Source organism: Mizuhopecten yessoensis, unplaced genomic scaffold (genome assembly GCF_002113885.1).
Source record: "Mizuhopecten yessoensis strain PY_sf001 unplaced genomic scaffold, ASM211388v2 scaffold5185, whole genome shotgun sequence".
In the NCBI taxonomy this organism is placed as follows: domain Eukaryota; kingdom Metazoa; phylum Mollusca; class Bivalvia; order Pectinida; family Pectinidae; genus Mizuhopecten; species Mizuhopecten yessoensis.
This window is the reverse complement of record NW_018405922.1, coordinates 285,692-307,358: the sequence shown is the minus strand read 5'-3', so window position 1 is coordinate 307,358 and position 21,667 is coordinate 285,692. Positions and strand designations below refer to the sequence as shown.

At 36.9% G+C, this 21,667-nt stretch overlaps 2 protein-coding genes and 1 long non-coding RNA gene across 3 annotated transcripts in view; 1 reads left to right on the top strand and 2 right to left on the bottom strand.

Moving 5' to 3' along the window:
- The first annotated feature begins 625 nt into the window (after nt 1-625).
- On the top strand, nt 626-8,103 carry LOC110450350. Its single transcript, XR_002462967.1, has 4 exons — nt 626-730; nt 3,213-3,344; nt 5,687-5,772; nt 8,006-8,103. It is a non-coding gene; the product is annotated as an uncharacterized LOC110450350 (long non-coding RNA).
- A 2,840-nt stretch (nt 8,104-10,943) lies between these two features.
- Nucleotides 10,944-11,987, bottom strand: LOC110450354 (IgGFc-binding protein-like). The gene has a single exon (XM_021497832.1). The coding sequence runs from the start codon at nt 11,985-11,987 to the stop codon at nt 10,944-10,946; it is 1,044 nt and encodes a 347-aa protein (XP_021353507.1).
- A 21-nt stretch (nt 11,988-12,008) lies between these two features.
- LOC110450349 overlaps nt 12,009-21,667 on the bottom strand; it is a 29,090-nt gene continuing 19,431 nt past the window's right edge. Inside the window, exons 7-10 of the mRNA XM_021497827.1 lie at nt 13,637-13,705; nt 13,229-13,337; nt 12,738-12,803; nt 12,009-12,172 (exon numbers count right to left, since the gene is read on the bottom strand). Of these exons, the coding sequence (XP_021353502.1) occupies nt 12,033-12,172; nt 12,738-12,803; nt 13,229-13,337; nt 13,637-13,705 (384 nt within the window). The 3' untranslated portion in view covers nt 12,009-12,032. The remainder of the gene's footprint in view (nt 12,173-12,737; nt 12,804-13,228; nt 13,338-13,636; nt 13,706-21,667) is intronic.

Below are 21,667 nucleotides of genomic sequence, written 5' to 3'. Positions count from 1 at the left end.
AATATCTTTCTCAACTCTCTGTGGAACATACATCCGGTGCTGCCATTTCGTCGCTTACAGCTTGCATTCTACAATTTTAGCACTGCCCAACCACGTACTCATTTACAGCTTAGTAGACTGGAAGAAGCGGAGTAAAGTTTCTTGCTCAAAGATACAACACAGTGCCGTGCCTTGACTCGAACCAGTAACCCTTCGGTCACGAGCCCGGCGTCCAACCACTAGACAACCGTGCCTCCTAGGAGACATTGGCCCTGAATGACCTAGATTGCCGATCGGCTGATAGCAAAACAAAATAGAAAAATCCTAGGTTTCCGATTTCATATAACCAAAGCTTTTACAAGGATGGTTATCTAAACAAATCAATCACAAACTCATTCATAGAGTCTATAAATGTCTTCTTTCAATAGAATTCCAACTGGTTCCTGTTTACCTAATGCAATGATGGGTTTGAAATAGAACACAGTTGTTATGCATAGCTAACAAACATATATATATGTAAGCCGTTCAAGAAAGTTATCTTAGCCAAGCATTCATAGCATGGGATTAAACATATGTGACGATCATGCCAAAACCGTAAATAGATTACGTGTTAAGGTCGCGGTTCAGCAGCCTATAAAAGGTGGATAGATGTGCTGCGTAGTCTTATACAGGACTTTGAATTGTTCACGTCGTGTCAGTTAAACAAACATCATGAAGACATTCGTCATCCTCGCTGTCATTACCTTATTTGGTGAGTAATGTGTTGATGTGTTGATCGTATATCAGATCAGGTTATCCTCCTCATATATTATCTACCCATCATTTTATTCATTGGTTAAAAAATCAAAAGTAGAATAATATTCGTTTATGGTTATATCAAGACAAACAAACGTAAAAAACTGATCAGTGCTTACCTTTTACAATACCTTACGCTTCAACTGCACAAATCTGTGCAGTCACTTCATCATTGTAGGCTGATCTTTCGAATGTCTATGAAAAACAAGTATTGTCTGAGCTGATTAATGGTGTCACAAACAGGCCATTATAAATTATGTAAATATATGTTGTTTCCGAGTGTGAAATGTATCCGCTGATGTTATTTGAAAGGCGAACCTATCACACACACGTGATTGTACTTTTACAAATATTTTTTAAAATTGGTAACAGATGCGGCAAACCAAAAAATGTGGAAAGTTGGATATCAAATAAATCGAAACTATTGTTGAAACAGAGGGGCAGGGCCAACTTGTATAGAACATCTCAACTTTTGAGATTTCCTCAAGTCTAAGATTTCCCATAGACAATACATTGCTTTAGATTTTCCTTAACTTTGAGATGTTATATACAAGTGGGCCCAGGTTTGTTAATCCCTTAACTCTGAATTTATCATTTAAAGGAGTAGTGGTTAATTTTAGAGTAAACAATCCGTAAAGCGGGTATATTATGAACCATGCCACTGTCGCCATCAACGTTACAGTTAACCACGTTACAGTTAACCACGTTTCAGTTAACCACGTAACAGTTAACCACGTTACAGTTAACCACGTTACAGTTAACCACGGGCGCTAAATAAGCCACCAATAGAGTCTACCACCTTGTTTGTTTGGAAAATGACGTAACCTACACACTGGTGATGATGCAGTGAGATACAATTGAGTTACTCTGCATAAACTGTAGACGAAAAAGTTGAATGACGACAATGCACTCGAACGCCTTATCATCGTAAATCACATATGTTGGCCAAATCTATGATTGGAACTCGTTTTTGTGTGAAACAATCCAATTTGGGTCCGTCTCCTTTTATAAAGTGATACTTCAATGGCGAGGATATAAAAACAATCTTTGATCATTTGTTCTATAATAAAGGTTTAGCATCCTCCCTTTTAATTTCTAATTTCCAAAATTGTATCATTCATGTATTGAGCTCAAACAATAAGGGTTTTAACAGCAAAGGCATGGAGTTGAAACAAGCGTTTGGAAACAATTCTAAATCGGGAAAAATGCATAATTTAGAATTCATTTACATCGTGATAACATGTGTCAAATGATATACAGTTACCCTGATCTGGCCAAACATACATTCGTTTTTATAGTATAGAACTGCGATTTGTGATAAGTCACAAATCTGTAATTAATACAGATTTGTTGTCTAGCTACTATAGACTGGGACACTTTCGACCTGTAAAATCTTCGCCCTTTTTCGGTAAAAACGAACCTTTGAGCGCCGATGTTGTATTTTACGTTTAGTTGAAATGTACTGTAGAATCGTTTTATTTTCCTGGCGTTTAACTTTCATGGTTTTCATATACTAGCCTGTTTCAAGGACATTATACTTTGCTGATTTCTGATTTTCCCCTATCTATATCATACTAAATATATGTTTTAGTGGGGATTTTATTTCATTGAATTTTTGTTATCCACGAAATAAACGACATTTAATGTCTTTTTATGATTTATGATTTTACAGTATGCCTTTTTTCACTAATGAACGCTGTAATGATAATTTCGCTCTCAGTTTGATGAGCGTAAAATGATTGTTTCAACAGATGTGATTTTTTCCATATATACATAATGATTCATATACTACTTGTCAAATAGAAATGCATTAGATCATCAAAGGTACTTCATCCATGGTTATGTTTAAGCAATATCTTTTATTAGTTTAAATAATATAAATTCATACCTATATAAAAAAAAAATGTTGGTCATGCGTGTTTTGATTTAATTATATTGTAACCATCGTAGAGATTATTTAAGGATTAACTTGAATATATTTTTCATGTTTTGGAGCTATAACACAAAAAAACCCAGATGTACTCTAAATAAACCGGGAAGTGGTTTATGATGGAGTACACTCCGTTTGTTGTTATAGCTCCAAAACATGAAAAGTATATTCCCGTTAATCCTTATAATTTAATCTACTATACACAATCCCTGTGGAAATCCACTTTTATTGATGGACTCTTTTCTTTCTCTTAAAAAATATTGCGCTGCTGTATCAGCCAATCAAAAGCGCGGCTACAAACGGCGACGTCATTTTGTTACGTTATGGGCTGATAACATAAATTTTAAAGCCAATGAAAATGCTTGTTACAAGCAAGATTAAATTATTCATTATTAACAACACAAAAAAGGTTTCACGAACATGTTAAGATCATTAGTTTGGGTTTTAATTATTTTTGTTTATGTCATGTTTTGCGATATTTACAGACTAAACGATGTTCTTTTTACAGGCATGGTTGTTTCACAACAATGTAGTAATTCTATCACATGTCGTCTCGATGACGACACAACATGTGCTCCCCACCACCGTGAGTATTGCCATCACAATGCGTGCGTCTGTGCGGATTCAGTCTCAACGAATGGTAAGTTACAGCAAAGCTTCTCTATAATTATATATATAAATTAAACAAAACACGAAAGACTAAATCTCGCTGGTACTTTCGCCCATCTTGCGGCTCTTCAGGCGATGATAATTTGTTTGTGACGTCATAAATAGAGTACACATACTTAAGAAGTCAAACAATGACGTCATCAACAATGCTTTAAAACCATGACCAAGTTGTTAAAATAGTTATAAGCTTGATTAGTGATTAACGTACATTTGATCTTTTGTGTATTTTAGAAACTCAGTATTATTAACGGAGTTAAAATTTCAATAAAGCAAATATTTAAGAAGAGTCAAATTCCATGCAACATTTAGAGGTTATTATATGACCATTTTTATATCATACACCTTATCAGCCCGATTGTCCTGATATAAACCAGAGGGGCCGAAGCCCTCGAGGGCTGCTAAGGGGTATGATATCAAAATGTTCATATCATAAACTTTTTATCATATGTCTTTTTTGATATTAAATCAAAAATCAAAAAAGTAAAAACATTTGTAAGAAATGATCTGATCAACCTGACAGGGACCTGATAATTTGTTACGTCTATATTTGGACCTAAACTTGTTTTAGGTGTGTATATCGACTTTTGGTAAAAATGACACCACAATGATCATATATGTATATTATTGTCATTTTTTCCGAAAGTCGATCTAAATCTCTAAAACATGTAAATATACTCTGAACACCTTAGTTAGGTCCAAATATAGCTGTAAGAAATGATCAGGTCCCTGTGATAAACCTAATGTCGGACTTGGTTTTCTTGTGTGTGTGTTTTAATTCCGCATACTTTGCACACATTGTTTAGCGTTCTCATCTCTTAACCTTAAATTGTTCTCCTTGTCAGCATATCTTTTCTCAATTAAAGCATCCAACCCTGCTATTCTGATTCTAAAGAGTTGAGAAGGCGTTCAACTTCATCTTTTGACATTTTGATTTGAACAAACCGACAAGGGGCGTAATCCGGGTAAGAACGCTCCGGTTGAGTAAACAGTAAAACACGGATAGATAAACAGGATTTGGCTGGACATTGCGGAGAAACGACACAGTGCATATCGGGATTTTTGATTTGTTTTGTTAATATATTCAAGATCCCCTTCAGATTGTATCCATCTGTCAAGGTATACCTTTTTAAATGCATTTGTCGTTTTCATTGGGAACCATGCATTTAGTCTGAGGGGTTACGAACAGGGGATGCATTACGAGAGAACAGGTATGGCATGGGAAGGGGCGAGGGGGGCATTACGAGAAACTTATTACAAGGGTGACCGGGAAAAGTATCAGATGGATCTGAAAGTATCACTCATGCAAAAATACTGAACCATGCATGTTTTTAATAATAATCACGGTTACAGAGATGCTTTACTGATCTGTATCACAATCCACCACTGTGGTGTAAGGGAGAGAACTCCCATACCGCATATATGACTAAAATAACTTAAATTAACGAGACACTGCGTGGGAGCTCTGGTCAATGACTTCTGCCCTGGATGTAGAACAAACTTTTACATTAGTTCACAATAAATATATTATAATATACATTGTCCATACCATAGGAGAGGGCTTGTATAGGCATTACGCCTGTTGCCCAATTTCTTTTGAAATTTGTATAAGATGCAATATTCAATAAAAAAAAAATGTGAAATTAAATCAAAATGTTACAGGAGCTGAAACTCTTAACCCTTTCGCACATAGGAAACTTTAATAGACTCTACCATACATTTATCTGGATGAGTCCATTATGGTTTATAGTGGTGAAAGGGTTTATGTACCACAAACATCTTTAAGAACATCATTAAAACTTGTTGCGAGTTTGTTTTATATAGTTGTAATTCATCTGAAAATGCTGTTTTGTAAAAACTACATCAGATGTTTGACAATTAAGTTGATCTTGTGGCACGTCAATATGTTGATGTAAGTACGGTACATAACCCTGTTCGCCTATATCGCAGAGAGCTTCATCTACGTATCCTTCACAAACTATCATTGTAAAAAAATACGACTTTCTTTTGTAACAGGTAAACAGGTGAGGTTGGATAGTGAACCTGATTTGATTGGCTCAGAAGCAACCTATTAATCATTTCTATGCATCATCGGTGTGTCAAAATATATCTTTGATGTAATTTCATGAAAGGTTTAAAATCATGATCAAGTGATGATTCTTAAATAATTGAAATGGCCAAAATGGCCATATGGTGCGGAACTTCATTACTTCATATTATCAAGGGATCATTATGCAAAGAGTTTGCAACTATAATGCAATTCTTTTGACATCCTTTTGGAAAAAAAACAATCAAAACCTTTGTTAATCTTTTCAGGCTGTACCCAAGCGAGTGACTGCCATGGCCATTCTTCAGCTTGTCAGTTACACTGCGTGGATGGAAGTTGCCGTTGTATCCATTAGGTAAGAAACTTCTACATGTGTAATGAAGTGAGACACTAATCATTAACTATTTCTTAAACTAATTGCGTATCACGAATCAACAATATTACAGATAATTGCTTTCGTAACACATTATTCTGACTACTGGCTTACTACTCCACCCGGACACATTATGCTGACCGAAGACTTAACACTCTACCCGGTCACATTATACTGACTACGGGCTAACCATTCCACCGGAACACGTTATACTGACCAAAGACTTAACACTCTACCCGGTCACATTATACTGACTACGGGCTTACCACTCCATCCGGACACATTATACTGACCAAAGACTTAACACTCCTCCCGGTCACATTATACTGACAACGGGCTAACCATTCCACCCGGTCACATTATACTGACTACGGGCTAACCATTCCACCCGAACACATTATACTGACTACGGGCTAACCATTCCCCCCGAACACATTATACTGACCAAAGACTTGACAGTATACCCGGTCACATTATACTGACCAAAGACTTAACACTCTTCCCGGTCACATTATACTGACTACGGGCTAACCATTCCACCCGAACACATTATACTGACCAAAGACTTGACACTATACCCGGTCACATTATACTGACCAAAGACTAAACACTCCATTGGTCACATTATACTGACCAAAGAGTTAACACTCCACCTGGTCAAATTATATTGAAAACGGGCTGACCATTCAACCCGGACACATTATACTGACTACGGGCTAACTACTCTACCCGGACATATTATAGTGACAACGGGCTAACCACTCCATCCGGACACATTATACTGACCAAAGACTTGACACTATACCCGGTCACATTATACTTACCAAAGACTAAACACTCCATTGGTCCCATTATACTGACCAAAGAGTTAACACTCCACCTGGCCAAATTATATTGAAAACGGGCTGACCATTCAACCCGGACCCATTATACTGACTACGGGCTAACCATTCCCCCCGAACACATTATACTGACCAAAGACTTGACACTATACCCGGTCACATTATACTTACCAAAGACTAAACACTCCATTGGTCCCATTATACTGACCAAAGAGTTAACACTCCACCCGGTCAAATTATATTGAAAACGGGCTGACCATTCAACCCGGACACATTATATTGATCAAAGACTTAACGCTCCTCCCGGTCACATTATACTGAAAACGGACTAACCATTTCACCCGGACACATTATACTGACCAAAGACTTAACACTCCTCCCGGACACATTATACTGAAAACGGGCTAACCATTCCACCCGGACACATTATACTGACTACGTGCTAACGATTCCACCCGGACTCATTATACTGACCAAAAACTTAACACTAAACCCGGTTACATTATGCTGATCTCGGGTTAACCACTTCACCTGGACACATTGTACTGATAACGGGCCAACCACTCCAGCTTGATGCATTATACTGACAACGGGCTAGCCAATCAGCCCGGACACATTATAGTGACAACAGGCTAACCACTCCATCCAGACACATTATAATGACAACAGACCAATCATCTCACCAGGACACATTATAATGACAACGGGCCAAATACTCCACCCGGACATATTATAGTGACAACGCGCTAACCACTCCACCCGGACACATTATACTGACCAAAGACTTGACACTCCTCCCGGTCTCATTATACTGAGAACGGGCTAACCATTCCACCCGGACACATTATACTGACCAAAGACTTAACACTGCTCCAGGTCACATTATACTGAGAACGGGCTAACGATTCCACCCGGTCACATTATACTGACCAAAGACTTAACACTGTTCCAGGTCACATTATACTGAGAACGGGCTAACCATTCCCCCCGGACACATTATACTGACCAAAGACTTAACACTCCTCCCGGTCACATTATACTGAGAACGGGCTAATCACTCCACCCGGACACATTATGACAACTGGCTAACAACCCCACCCGGACACATTATACTGACAACGGGCTCAGGCATAATCTACCCGTTATCATTGTGGCATAGTAATATGTTCTGTTAATAAAACGCTACATCCCTTATAGAAATATTTCCCTCCTAGAATGCTGAATCTGATAAAATCAAACCAAATATTAACCATTAATTGATAAAATCAAACCAAATATTAACCATCAATGGATAAAATCAAACCAAATATTAACCATTAATTGATAAAATCAAACCATATATTAACCATTAATTGATAACATTACTTTTTCAGAGAGAGTAACAACTCCTGGGTGCGATGAAATCTTGTGTTGCTGTGCTTTAAATAGTTAATGTTATTCCAGACATATTAAAATAATTGGAAAAAAACGACATGCTGTTTTCTTTTTAGTTGCTTTTTTAATATCAGATGTTATTCAAAAGTATAAAAGTACTTGGAAGATGACCTGCTGTTTCCCTCTATTTCTAAATATTTAATGATAATCAGGAACTATAAGAACTAAGGGACAACGTGACCCTGGCTTCCTGCCGTAAAGTAAACTGTGATAGATATATTCCGTCTTTGCGTATTGCAGAGTTATCTTCTCTTGGGAGCAGGTATTGATTGTTACGTCATTGGTTTGTGCGAGAAAATAACGTCGTTTTCTCAAAAATTAATGACGTTACTCTCACAAACAAGTGACGTAACAATCAATCCCTGCTCCCAAGAGAAGATAACTCTGCAATGCGCAAAGACGGAATAGTGAGACGAAATCTTCACCAGAATTACTTTACATTTAGTAACTGTTTAATAATATTTCTCATCCCCTCTTCTGAAAGACAAACACATTTTCAATCGGGGTTGGTATGCTATTATAAGTGACAAAAGAGGCATGGTAACGTCGAGATCTCCATAAATATATTCCGTCTTTGCGTATTGCAGAGTTATCTTCTCTTGGGAGCAGGTATTGATTGTTACGTCATTGGTTTGTGTGAGAAAATTACGTCGTTTCTCAAAAATTGATGACGTTACTCTCAAAAACAAGTGACGTAACAATCAATACCTGCTCCCAAGAGAAGATAACTCTGCAATACGCAAAGACGGAATAACTCTTAAACTGTGATTATACTGTATACAGTGATATTTCTGGGATTTCTTCGATAGAAAGCTTATGTAATTTCGTTAAATTCCATTTTTGTTACGTTAGCCTAGCGACACTATATTAATTGTTATGATTTGTCTCCAGGATTATTAAGTGTTTGCCACGACAAACATAAGCTTACATATAAATACAAACAAAACATGTGAACATTAGCATATTGAAAGGGGGTTCCTGTAATAAAAACGTACTTAATGTTTATGTTATCGCCGCATTGTATCATTCTGAACTGCTTGCAATCGAAAAAAAGCAGCCAGTTCACAATGACGTCAATGGATACAATACCATTCTGGGGGGGGGGGGTATAATATATGAGTATCGTTACTGCCTCAGAGTTGTCGATTTTTTGTTATTATTCTCATGACTAGATAAATATCTGATGTTTGCACAACAATACGCAACTGTACAAGTGTTCAGAATCTGTGAATATAAATAATGTTACATCATAACTTGAATCAAATTTATGATATAGCTGCATGGTTGCATTGAGGGAAATATAATATTATACATCTTCCTAAAAGGTTCGAGATTAATCGTTCGAAAATAAAACCAAATCACACTTATTGTATTGTAAACAATTGTTTCCAAATGTTTCTATAGTTGATTATTTTATTTTGATTAATATGTGTAATGATCCAAGTATATATTTATTCGATGCCTAACCTCAACAAGAACGATTGCCTGATTGCAAAATTTATATTTGAAGCTTTACAAGGAATATATAAAAGAAAACATGCACATCTCTTTACAATAGCGGTTTGAATGAACAAAATATAAGATAATATTATATATCCTCATTGAATGGCCAAGGGAAGACGATTGTGGGTTCTGTCCCCTTACTAAGACAAACCAAAGTCGTTAGCATGTGTACTTACTGCCCTTTGTTTGATGTTCAACAGTATATAGGTGACTGTGATCAATGGTTAGCGCGTGTCGGTATAACACAGGAGAAGCTCGATCGATAGTTGTATATAGACAATGCTAAATTTAGGAGGCATACAGAATGAGCAACACGGCAAAACGAAAAGGCACCTTTTACAGGAAGCTCTTCATGTACTACCACTAAGGTTGTTAAAGTAGCATGTTTACCTTGACAGATTGAACTATTTCATCTACTTGGAGGATGTGACATAAACGCGAGGGTGGATATCCCTGAGAGTATGACTCCGAGCTCTGCTTTACCATTAAAGAAGAGGATGAACTTGTTTTCATTCCATTAATGCACTCTATTCCTATTATTTATAACTATTCCGGCCTAAGCAATATATTATGTTTGTGAAAAATGTTACGTGTGGCGTATGAATGTCAGCATACATGTCTTATGACACCTCAATTTGTTATAGTATCACGGCTTCTGTGGAGATAAATACGCTTTACGCCACATAACATTAACCGTAGATAATAAACACATACTGAATAATTAATCGTTCAGAACAGAACAATAGTTAAAATGTGTAGGACAATCTGCAACCTACAACGAATTTATGTTGTCAGATTTTAAGTGTAAAAGGAAAAGACGAACTTTAAGTTTTTTTGAACCTGTGTCTAATCCATAAAATTATTTTTGGAAATAAATATATTTAAATCAAAGGAACAGATTTTTAGTTGAAGACCTGGTTTTAGACGAAATGGTGCATGATTACAAATATGTAGCAAACGACAATATTAAACATCACGTTTACACGTAGACTCTCACTCCAGTCTTATGGTAGACTTTCAAATGTTCAAAATGTTAACAAACGGGTTAATTAAAATATATAGGGTTGGATATTGTTTTAGTCCATCTTACGGAGTAGTAATGGAGTTGGTCTTGAGAACAATACACCTTAAATTTGTTTGAAGACCAACTCAATTAATATATATGAAAAACGTGGCATCAGATTCGTTCTATCTCCATAGAGGTCTTTGTGATGCGTTTATGAGTAATGATTTTTGAACAACTGTTTCGATAGACATAACTCTTCAACATTATCACTGAAATGTCTACTCTGTATCATGGTACTTCAATATTCGAAAAAAAGAGCATTCTACACGATAAGTTGTCTGAAAATGATTTATTCTTAACGATTGAGATTACAAACTGAGATTTGCAGGATATGCAAACGCTTCATATTCTTGAAACCCGTACACAATAACACTGAATGCCACACTGTTGTCGATATGTTGGACAGAACACGTCTGGTGGTTGTTACAGGTTACCGTAATGAAACTATACAACTCGCCGTCAACATCAGGAAATGTCACTGATCCAACGCGAGGCAGGTTCGTCCCGTTTAGTGGACGAAGCTGTAGACCAGACTGGTCGGTTGTCCGGATACTGACCACGATATAGTTATCGAAAGGAGCGTTTCTTTCGTAAGAGAATTGAGGAGGCGAGACCAGCACGATTTCATTGGAAAAATGCTTTTTTGACGGAATGATTGACATTCCAACAGTGGTTGCATTAAAAACCAGTAGAACTAGAACAGGTCTATCACTAGAAATGCTGTACGGCTGTGTTGGAACTGTTTCTATATCAAGAAAAGTTGAGAAAGTATACGTTTTGTTTGATATTTTAGCAGTGACAACGACACGCGTATTGTTTACCGATGAGACAATCCTGATGATACCACTAGAGCTTCTCATGAACTTTGAGCCCCATTTAGACATGGGAGGTAGATACTCAACGAGGTGGTTGCATCCATTTTTGTATGAACAGACATTACCGCACACGACCGCTACTGGTTTATTGCTAACGATACGTGTACCTGTAAGGTCCTGGTATTTCGTTGTTGTTTCTATATAGAACGTGTCTAATTTGTCAAGTACGACGGTGATTGTGTCCCCTTCCCTGTGAAACTGACCAGGAACAGAAACACCTGATGTACTGAGAGTGATATTGATCACTGTGTTATCGTACGGCGCCCCTACAGCAAAGGAAGTCCCATACTTATCATATGAGTTTGTATTAGGTTTGAATGTGCCCACGATATAGGAGACACCAAGACTCGTCATAGGTAAGGCAAGGTACCCATCCGCCGTTCCAGTTGTAAGAATGTTAAATGCAGTGGTAGATATCGGTGTGTCAGCTGTCAGAATGATCCCTTTGCTTGTCTTGCCGATTTCTTGCATGGTCATGTTTGCGTCTATCTCAATATGTTTAGCTGGACCAGAAACATGTTGTTATGTTGCGTTATATCGTGTGATCACCTCTATGTTAGCATACTTGGCTAGAAATGTTACGTTAACACTAAGGTGTTGTGTATTGAAGCCATTGTTATGATTTCTTATAAACATCAAGAAAAACGATTTTCCATTGAAACCTGTCAAACAAAATACAAATATTTCATGACAGAGTATATGTAATAAAATAGTTTGTGTATGTCAAACAAATTGCAAAGTATGATAGAAATGATATAAAGCAGACATTGACGAGCTTACATCCTTATGTTACAAAAGTTTCACATTTTACTTAATTGGCACAAACTTCTTTGAAAACTGCAGTGATTATATTTAAAACCAAGTTCGATTCAAATATAGTCTCCATAACTGCTTTTGAAATCTGTCAAGCGTTATGTTCCCGAAGTAATAACTATAAACAAATTATTTTCATTATTCATAGATGAAGGCTGCTTTTGAGTTGCGTTCTGAGAGCGGAAATAAGAGAAAGAATTTGACCCATTGAAATATTAGACAATATTAAGACGTATTCTTTTGTCATTTTCTTATTGCAAAACAAGACATTTTAAACATATATTAATTAATATGTATATATTAACGTTTACTCTATTAGATGTTTTTGATAAAGAATATGCATATGCTCAACCAAACATGAAATTAAAAAAATGAAATTATTTATGAAACAAATAAATTTAATTGTATAGTTACTGTGAGTTATCGGAGTCGGAGTTGTTGCCGGTATCGTTGTTAGCACGGACGATGAGAAAGGATCACCTGGTAAAATGCAAATGTTAGAGATATGACTCTGGGCGAATTGATATAAATATATAGATATAAGATGACGTCATGTAACCAACGGTGATAAATAAACAATATCAATTCCTGATATCTTAGTAAGAATTTTTCAAAATATATATCAACCGATAACTTTAACAAGGATAAAAGTGAGAATGATGTCGTTTTTATTTAGTTGAGGGAATGCAAATGCTATAAAACTGACGATAACATTCTAATTTTGTCCAACCGTATTAAATGTGTCGGAGAGGGTAGATAATTGTAAGAACTTGTGCCAAGTTCCTTTGATTGATATTGATAATCAAATTATGTTTTAACAACGTATCTGATTAATGTTTTTTTAATAGATATGGGAGGCCCCTATTTATGGTATTTTTTTATGAAAAAAACAATTATCATTTTACATTTGCTGTTACAGAGGTCATATGGGCAGCAGGAGAAGCAGGTTCCAAGTTGATGTGACCGCTTGCCAACCTCCACCGGGTTATATGTAGGAGAAACACATCGCTTCTCCTTCATCAAATAGAACAAACATATTTTTATTTTGATATATCACCATGACTAAAACCTTAAAGTATGTTACTCTACTTTTATGCTGCTTCAACAAAACCGAGACATGATACGAGAGGCTTAACAAACGCGGGAATGCAATCATCTCTGAAAATAACAGTAAGGAATAAAAAAAAAATGGAGCTGTTTGTTCATTATCAACAACAATTACTTTATGAAGTGAAGTTATGTTGTAAAGTACACTTAGGAGACATATATGTAATCTATACAAACAACCTGTTCGTAAATATAATGGCACTCACTGTATTCGGTAGGCAGCTTGTTTTGTAGAATAGTTCGCCGAACTCAAACATTTCCTCAACGTAACATACCTTAAATAAAATATTTAAAATTGACAGGCATATCATTGGTTGCCATTGCACTAATAACAACTGGTTTGACAGCTCTATATCCGGGAGTTCTTCCTACTGTTTGGTTTTGGTTGATCTCCCATAGGTTTGGTATGGTTCAGTAATGTTTAACGTCCTATCAACAACTAGGGTCATTTAAGGAGGGCCTCCCTGTGTGCAAGATGCATGCGAGTAGTGTATGCGTGTGTGTTTCGGGAGGCTGCGATATGTTAGTGTTTGTCTCCTTGTTATAACGCGGAACTGATGCCGACTTTATAGTGCTACCGCACTGAAACATACTGCCGAAGACACCCAGCAGGCCTCTCCCATTGGACCATGGTTATTTGACTTCTTGTATATTGAACATGTGATATGTCACATAATACTCTTTCACTTCTGGAACACCTCATTTGTTTCTCCTTTTGCTTCCTTTTCATTGGTATCAATGTTAATCTTTCCTTTGTTCATATTTTGACCATATTTTATCAATTTTCTACTGGAAGTGTAGTTTTGATGACACTTCCGTATTTTCCTGTTTTATTTGTACCACTATAATTGATTGGAATCAATATCCTTACCTCGCTTTGTTGACAAATGGAGATGACATCACAATCAGCAAGGTCACCTGATTGTGGACAATCTAAACATACCGGTCCTCTTTGTGTTGGAAATCCTATTTAAATATGTACGAATATAACACGTAATTAGAAAGGATTAAAGCGCTTCGTTTGTTCGTTTAATAGAGTTTGGTCCCATGAACGTAGATATAAACTTAATTTTCTTATAAGTCTGATTTGATGCGGTCGCTTCTTATCGCAGGTGATAAATGCAAACCAATATTAGCACTGATATAAAGCTTCTGTACCACAATAGGAGTAATCGTCTAAGTACTACAAACCAGACTATAACAATGTAGGTCTTCATGTCCATAATGCACAATTTATAACCAAGCGACAAAATCACAGTATGGAATTTCGCCCATATAACGGCTCTCCCTAAGCTGCATTCGGTTATCGCGATGCAACGATTGAACCAGTTGGACAAGAGTTGTTAGTTGAAGAACAAAATTGTTCGGACCAAGAAATCAGATGCTGTTCTTGCAAGGCCTGAATAAACAGTTGCAGGTCCGCCAGGATTTATACCCGAAAAAGGAACATTTAAAAACAGACAGATCAGTTGAACCGGATACGTGGAAGGGGCCCTAGCTAATGTCTGTACCAAATTTTGACTAACCGCCCATTCGACAACCCGCAGAATTACAAAGGTCACTGTGGCAGCACTCAGTACATATACGATGCGGAGGAGTTCCGATGTTATCTGTCCGAAGGATGTCAGCGAAGCGTTTATGACCGCTGGTCAATGCACATCTCTTGATGAACAAATAAAAAAAAACCTTAATGATTTATATATGAGTGTTCAAGTAAAACGTTTAATATTAAACATGAAATACATCATATAAACTACAAAATATTAAAAAGCAAAAGATCTCAAATTCATCATCGAATTGATTTAAATTAAAAGGATTTTACAGGCATTTGATAGGAAAACCAATGCACCTTCCCTAACCACCGGGAACTGGCCTTACATAGTTACATGGTACTACATAGTCACGACACTGCATCCATTACTAACGTACAGGCGGCCATCCATCCAGCCACTTGGTTTAGTTGGTTCAGTTTAAAGTCCTATCAACCGCTATGGTCATTTAAGGACGGCCTCCCTTATGTGCAAGATGCATGCGTGAAGTGTATGTGTGTGTGTTTTGGAACGCTGCGATATGTTAGTGTTTGTCTCCTTGTGATAGCGCGGAACTGATGCCGACTTTATAGTGCTACCGCACTGAAACATACTGCCAAAGACACCCAGCAGGACACCCCACCCGGTCACATTATACTGAAAACGGATGAACCAGTCGTCTCACTCCTAAATTGATCAGCGCTAAGCAGGAGTAAAAACTACCATTTTTACAGACTCCGGTATGTTTCAGCCAGGGAACATAACCCAAAACCTTCCTCAAAGGGGCGAACACTAAACTAACGGTTTTATTTAGTATTGTTTAACGTCCTACCAACAGCTATGGTCATTTATGGAAGGCCAAAAGTGAGGCATTGTCAAGGAAGACATTAGGAAGAAGAAAGTTGTTTAGAATAAAGAGAAAAGATAAGATCACAAATTAAGTCGCCTTTTACAATCATGCAATGGGGGCAGCAGGTACAATTCTTACGCCCCACCTGCAGGGACATCCAGCCAGCCACTGGATACGCTCAGCATTGCTGAACAAGTGAGCGGGTCTAAGGGGAAAAGTGCTGTACTTTTTATGGCGTTCTGTCACAAATCAACAAGACCGCGCAAAAAGTGATTTAGTTTCATATTAATGAAGCGATATTTACCTGATGATGTTAAATGTGTTACTCATAGAACATGATTCATCCGCTTGGATAGGTTATGAACCATCCTATTAAAAGTCACCATATTTACGGTTATTTATACCTTTGCAGACGCACACCCAACGTAAAACATGGTTTCACCATTCTCGCTTCGGTAGGACTCAGTTATGCATACCTGGATATAAAACGCATATTCTTACATCTATGAATTTTAACTGATTTAAATATGACTTGGTTCATATACAGATATTTTTCTTGTTTGTTTTTAAATTGAGGTTACGGACAAGACCCCCGTAAATCCGATGTCCTTACTTCATTAAAGACACCCTATGCAAAATGCTCCTAGGGTGATTAATTGTTAATAAATATCACCGTCATAGAGAATAAGTTGTTTTAAAGACCTAACTCACGAAAACAACTACAGGCAGTTATACGTGTACAATTCGATTTTTCTACGTAAATCCTATTTTAAAATGACCATGTGTGACCTTTTCTCTGATACATTACCGAACACACTATTTAAATCTCAACTATAATTACAGAGCCACGATAAGAGATAAGATAACTCGTGCATACGGATTAGTAATTCGTACACATGTATTGGAATGTCATGCGCACGGGTTGGTAACTCGTACACACGGATTAGTAAATGTATTAATATGTCCCTTCGTGGTCTCCGTAACCTTTTTGTTATTATTTGACATTAAACCTCGTTTTTTCCCACAAAGATAACTGTATTTAATGGCCTACTTACGTCTCCTTCAGGGCAGAGTTCGATATTAGAACACTGATGTGGTTGTATGAAACCATTACAACTTAAACATCGTAGGGCGGTGATATCTGTCAAAGAACCTTTGATTTGATTTTACATATGCAAATGTACAAAATAATATTATAATAATGAATATTGATCGATGCACAATACACTACAGATTGTCAGAGAATACAAAAAAGAATGACCAGCTGTTACTCACTGCATATATCGTAAGAGGCGACTTATGTGGGAACCCAGTGATTGTATGCCCCCTACCGACCAAAATAAATGTGCTGCACTCATTCCGTCTTGCTTGGCAGTGCCGCACTATTGGCCTCAGTGTTGAACGTTCGCCTAAGTGGGGAAGGCTTTATGTAATGTTCAATTGCAGAACACAGCCCCTCGATGATATTCCTTTCTAAACGTTAGTTATCAACGTTTAGCACAACAACACGTAAATCCGTTGCCAGCATACTGTGATCGGTATGTATACTGTTTTGATAATTAAGCAAGGTTGCACTCAAATGCGGCAACAGATCCGCGCAATCGTAAGAAGGTAAATACACCAATAAACCGCCTCTAACACCCACGCATATATGACCTACATGACGACACGTCCTTAGATGACATGAGCTGTTTATGGGACGCTTAACCAAATCGACCCTAACTAATCCGATCGCTGTGTAGGAACAGTCGCGTCTACATGATGTATACCTGGAAACTTTCGTCCTTCACAGATAAAATCAAAATTAGCCCCGTGTTAATTAATCCCATCACGTTTATGCGATTACTTTGCACGTTATATTGCGTACTTATATTGGCTGCGATTATATATTCTTCCCTACTTACGGAGTACATTTCCCGGTATAAAGTATTACATCACGGAACTATAAATACAAAATGTATACGTAAATTTTACTGATACACAAGATAAAAAAAACTATAACTGTAAGCCAAATGCTAACTAATACCCCCGCTCCTATATAACACAGAACTTTGAGCTAAAGCCTTACACAGGCAAAGCATTGCAAAGCATTCCAAAGTATCCCACCAGTAATTATTTCTTTGTTGACCGAGCTGTACACTTATTTAAGTATACAGGTCACTGATATACTTCCTGTACTCCCTCCCCATGCGAAAACATACTTACATACCAAGTTTTGTTAGCCGAGATGAACCAGTTTCGCTAAAATTGTCCTATTAGTTAAGAGGAGAAGGTGTCAGGACAAAGATGTTTAAGGTAAGGACATTTAAGGACATGTCTCGTTGTGTGTTGTGTATGCATGCATGTGTATAAGTGTGCCGGAGACAGGATGAGTTGGTGTTTTTGCCTCCTTGTGTGATAGCGCGGATCTGATGACGCCTTTATAGTTCCATCTCACTAAAATACCATACCGAAGGTACCCAGCACAACATTCCATCCTGTCGCGTTATACTGAAACGGGTGAACCAGTTGTTGCCATTCCACTAAATGCTGCACGTTAAGCAGAGAACTAGCAACTACCATTTAACGAACTTTGGTATGTCCCGGTTTTGGGGATAGAACCAATTGCCTTCCTCACCTGAGCGAACGCTCAATATCAAAGCCAAAAATGAAGTGTTGCCAAGGAAGGCGCTAGGAAATTAAAAGTTGAAAGAAATATAAAGATCCCAATTATTGCAAATGGTGCAGCAGATTATTTTGGTCACATTCGTGTCCCCTAGTGGAGGGCACAAAAGCCAATCCCCAATTATGCAGGTGGATCCTCGCATAAGTCACCTCTTAAGCTACATGTAGTTGGTAACCGCAGGTGTATTCTTTTTTCTGTCCTTTACCTGCAGGGGTGAACATCTGATATGTAGTACAAACATTATGACTGGTGTGACGTACGTACTGTAAGATGGACGATATCGACAAGCTTTATAACGGGGACCAACAAAAAAGACGCATTGAAGTAAGCAAAGGACGATAAACACAAGGGTCTTGAAATATCTGACATTAATGGTACTGTGAAACATTGTGAAATGATAACGGAAAGTCTACTTACATTGAATTATAACCAGGAAGACCAGGAAGGTGACGAAAATAGCGTAAGCACCTGAACAATGATATTTTATCATATACTTCATATATCACAATAAATTTATAGTGAAGATTTTATCAGATGTGTGTATGCTTATCAGATCTGAACAGCAATTGAAGTTTGACATCCTCGAAAGCGCACATTCTGGTGCACGACTTACGGAGTTTTGATGATTAAGACTGAATATTCGAACTCACATCATAATTGTAAACACGGATCGGTATATTTATGTTCATTAAAAAAGGAGCATTATTGATTGATATATTTTAAACGATAAGTGAACACAATATGGTTAGATATGTAGAGCATAAGTAAGTAGTAAATCTTTGATGATAAAACTCTTAAAACACTTAACATACGTTAAATATGATGATATTATAAAGCATACTAACCCATGAGAAAAATAGGAATAGTAGTCAGCGCGCTTCACCAAAGATAACAAGAGATACAGGAGTGTCTTTGGTCTTTAACGACGGCGTTCTGCGAAAGTTCAGTACACAAAGGACTCCGTAGTACTGTAGTGTGTCCTGGTTTGCCACGTCGAGTTCCACGTCTGACTTCTCAAATAAATATATCTCGTTATCAATTGTTACTCTTTTCATTCTACATATAAGGAAACTAGTAATCAGTGTTTGGTATAAATATGTCCTGTACGAGTGATGGTAAAAATTGATTAAAACTATACGCAAGCTTAATGGTCGCTATTATTATAATGTTGGAATATTATCCATTTGTGTGATAGGAATATTGACGTTTTTGACTTATTCTCCTTAGTGCGCCTTGTGACGTTGTTGTCAATTATCCCGATACTATTACTTGGATTCGTCGTCGAAGCCCCTCCCGGAACACCTGAACTTATCATCCATGTTCTTTGTCAATGGTCTCTGTGCAAACATTTCCTTTACATTTTACACTTAGAACACTGTGGTTTTTTTTGTTTTTTTTGATATATATATATTTGTGGTGAATATCTGCAGGGTGTGGTTTTCTTTTTTCAGAAGTGATTTATCAAAGTTATAGTAATGTCAGATACAAGGTTTTCCAATGCGTAGTTAGAATTTTATCAGCGGCACGGCCATCCCTCAAACCAGGACGTCATCGTCAGCTTATCGAGTTTACGTATCATGTCATCTGCTTATCATAATCCTGGTTTATATCTCATTTGATATCTTACATTATCAGCCTTCAGCTATAAAACTGTACATGGAACATTTCTACACAGGGGAAAACACAGTGAAATACAGGTTAATATTGCCAATACTACCCAGAAACAGACTATAATCCTTCTAACAACATTCCTTGTTTTCTTAAAAAGTGGGGAAATCGAGAACAAGCCGTTTTGTGTATTTTCTGGAGGAAATAAAGGAAACAATAATATACAAATTTCACACCTAATCAAGCTATGGAGTTGAGATGTTTTTTTTTAATTGAACCAAAGATGTTACTTATATGAACTTATTTATAGGAAAAACAAGGTAAAAATTCAATTACATTTTCAAGATAAATATAATTAAATACGGCATATAAGTGCTGCAAAATATCATATGTATAACTATTTGTCGGCATTTTATTGTTTATTCTTCGACCTAGCCTAAGGAAGGCAAATTGTCATCAAAATGTGATTATACGCTTGGTAAGATTAGATATTTAAAATATGCAAAATATTTTGTTGTAAAAAAATAAAGCAGACGTAAAGTTTGGATAGTTTTGTATACATTTTGTAGTAAAATATTTCCGTATCTGTGGACCGTTGTTGTACAACTGTATGCAAATCTGCAGCAGAACTGGTCACAAAATGGCGCCGGTATCGAATAACTTCTCATTGTGGAGTTAACCAAGTGATTGAAGACTGACGTTCTAGTCAAAATCAAAGCATAAGCATTGTTTGTCAAAAAAATAGAGTGCACTGCTTATAAGTCCCTTTAGTTTGTTTATACGGCAAATGTCTAGTTTAAGTGCTCAGAAAATGGTCATGCAGTGCTACCAGTCTGTGCTACCCTCTTCAGAGTCGTCAATTAAGGTAAGGTTTGCGGTCACAGGGAGATAACTCGAGTTTAAGTCGTGAAATTCTCCGATCCATTTGAGCGTTTGAAATAAGCGAAAGTTACGGTGTTGTTGCAAACATTCTGATACTGATCGTCGTTAAGATCTAAAAAAGGAAAATTTCAACTTGAAAACCTTTTCTAAAACAATTGAAAGCAATCCATTGGTAAGTCACCGGTTGATGAGCCAACAACAGAAGACCACACCTATAATACACATTGTTTTGGAATGAAAAATATATATATTTGTATTTCCCAAATTTTAATGAACTTTTACCGCACATTTTCCCAGTTTTAATGCTTTTTATAAGTACACTCCACTGGGCCGCTTTCTGTTCAAAGTCCAATAAAATGAAAAAATCCTTATATATGCAGACAGTTATGATTTTATTCACTTTTTGCAAACCATTTACTTTTATATAAAGACAAATTGGTCAAACATTGTAGATTACAAACATGAAAAAATAACTCTTTCCAGAAATACAAAAAAATAAAAAAATGCATTTAGTCATATTCAATATTGCCGTGAAATTCAATTTTTGTACTTCATTTTTCATGGTAAATGGTAGAAAAAAATATTTTTACAACAAATTATATCAGATATAGATGAAAAACCAAATGTATGTTTTTGCAAAATCTCTTTACAATTCCAAATGTCTAGTTACGACCCCCCCCCCCCCCCCCCCCCCCACCGCCCC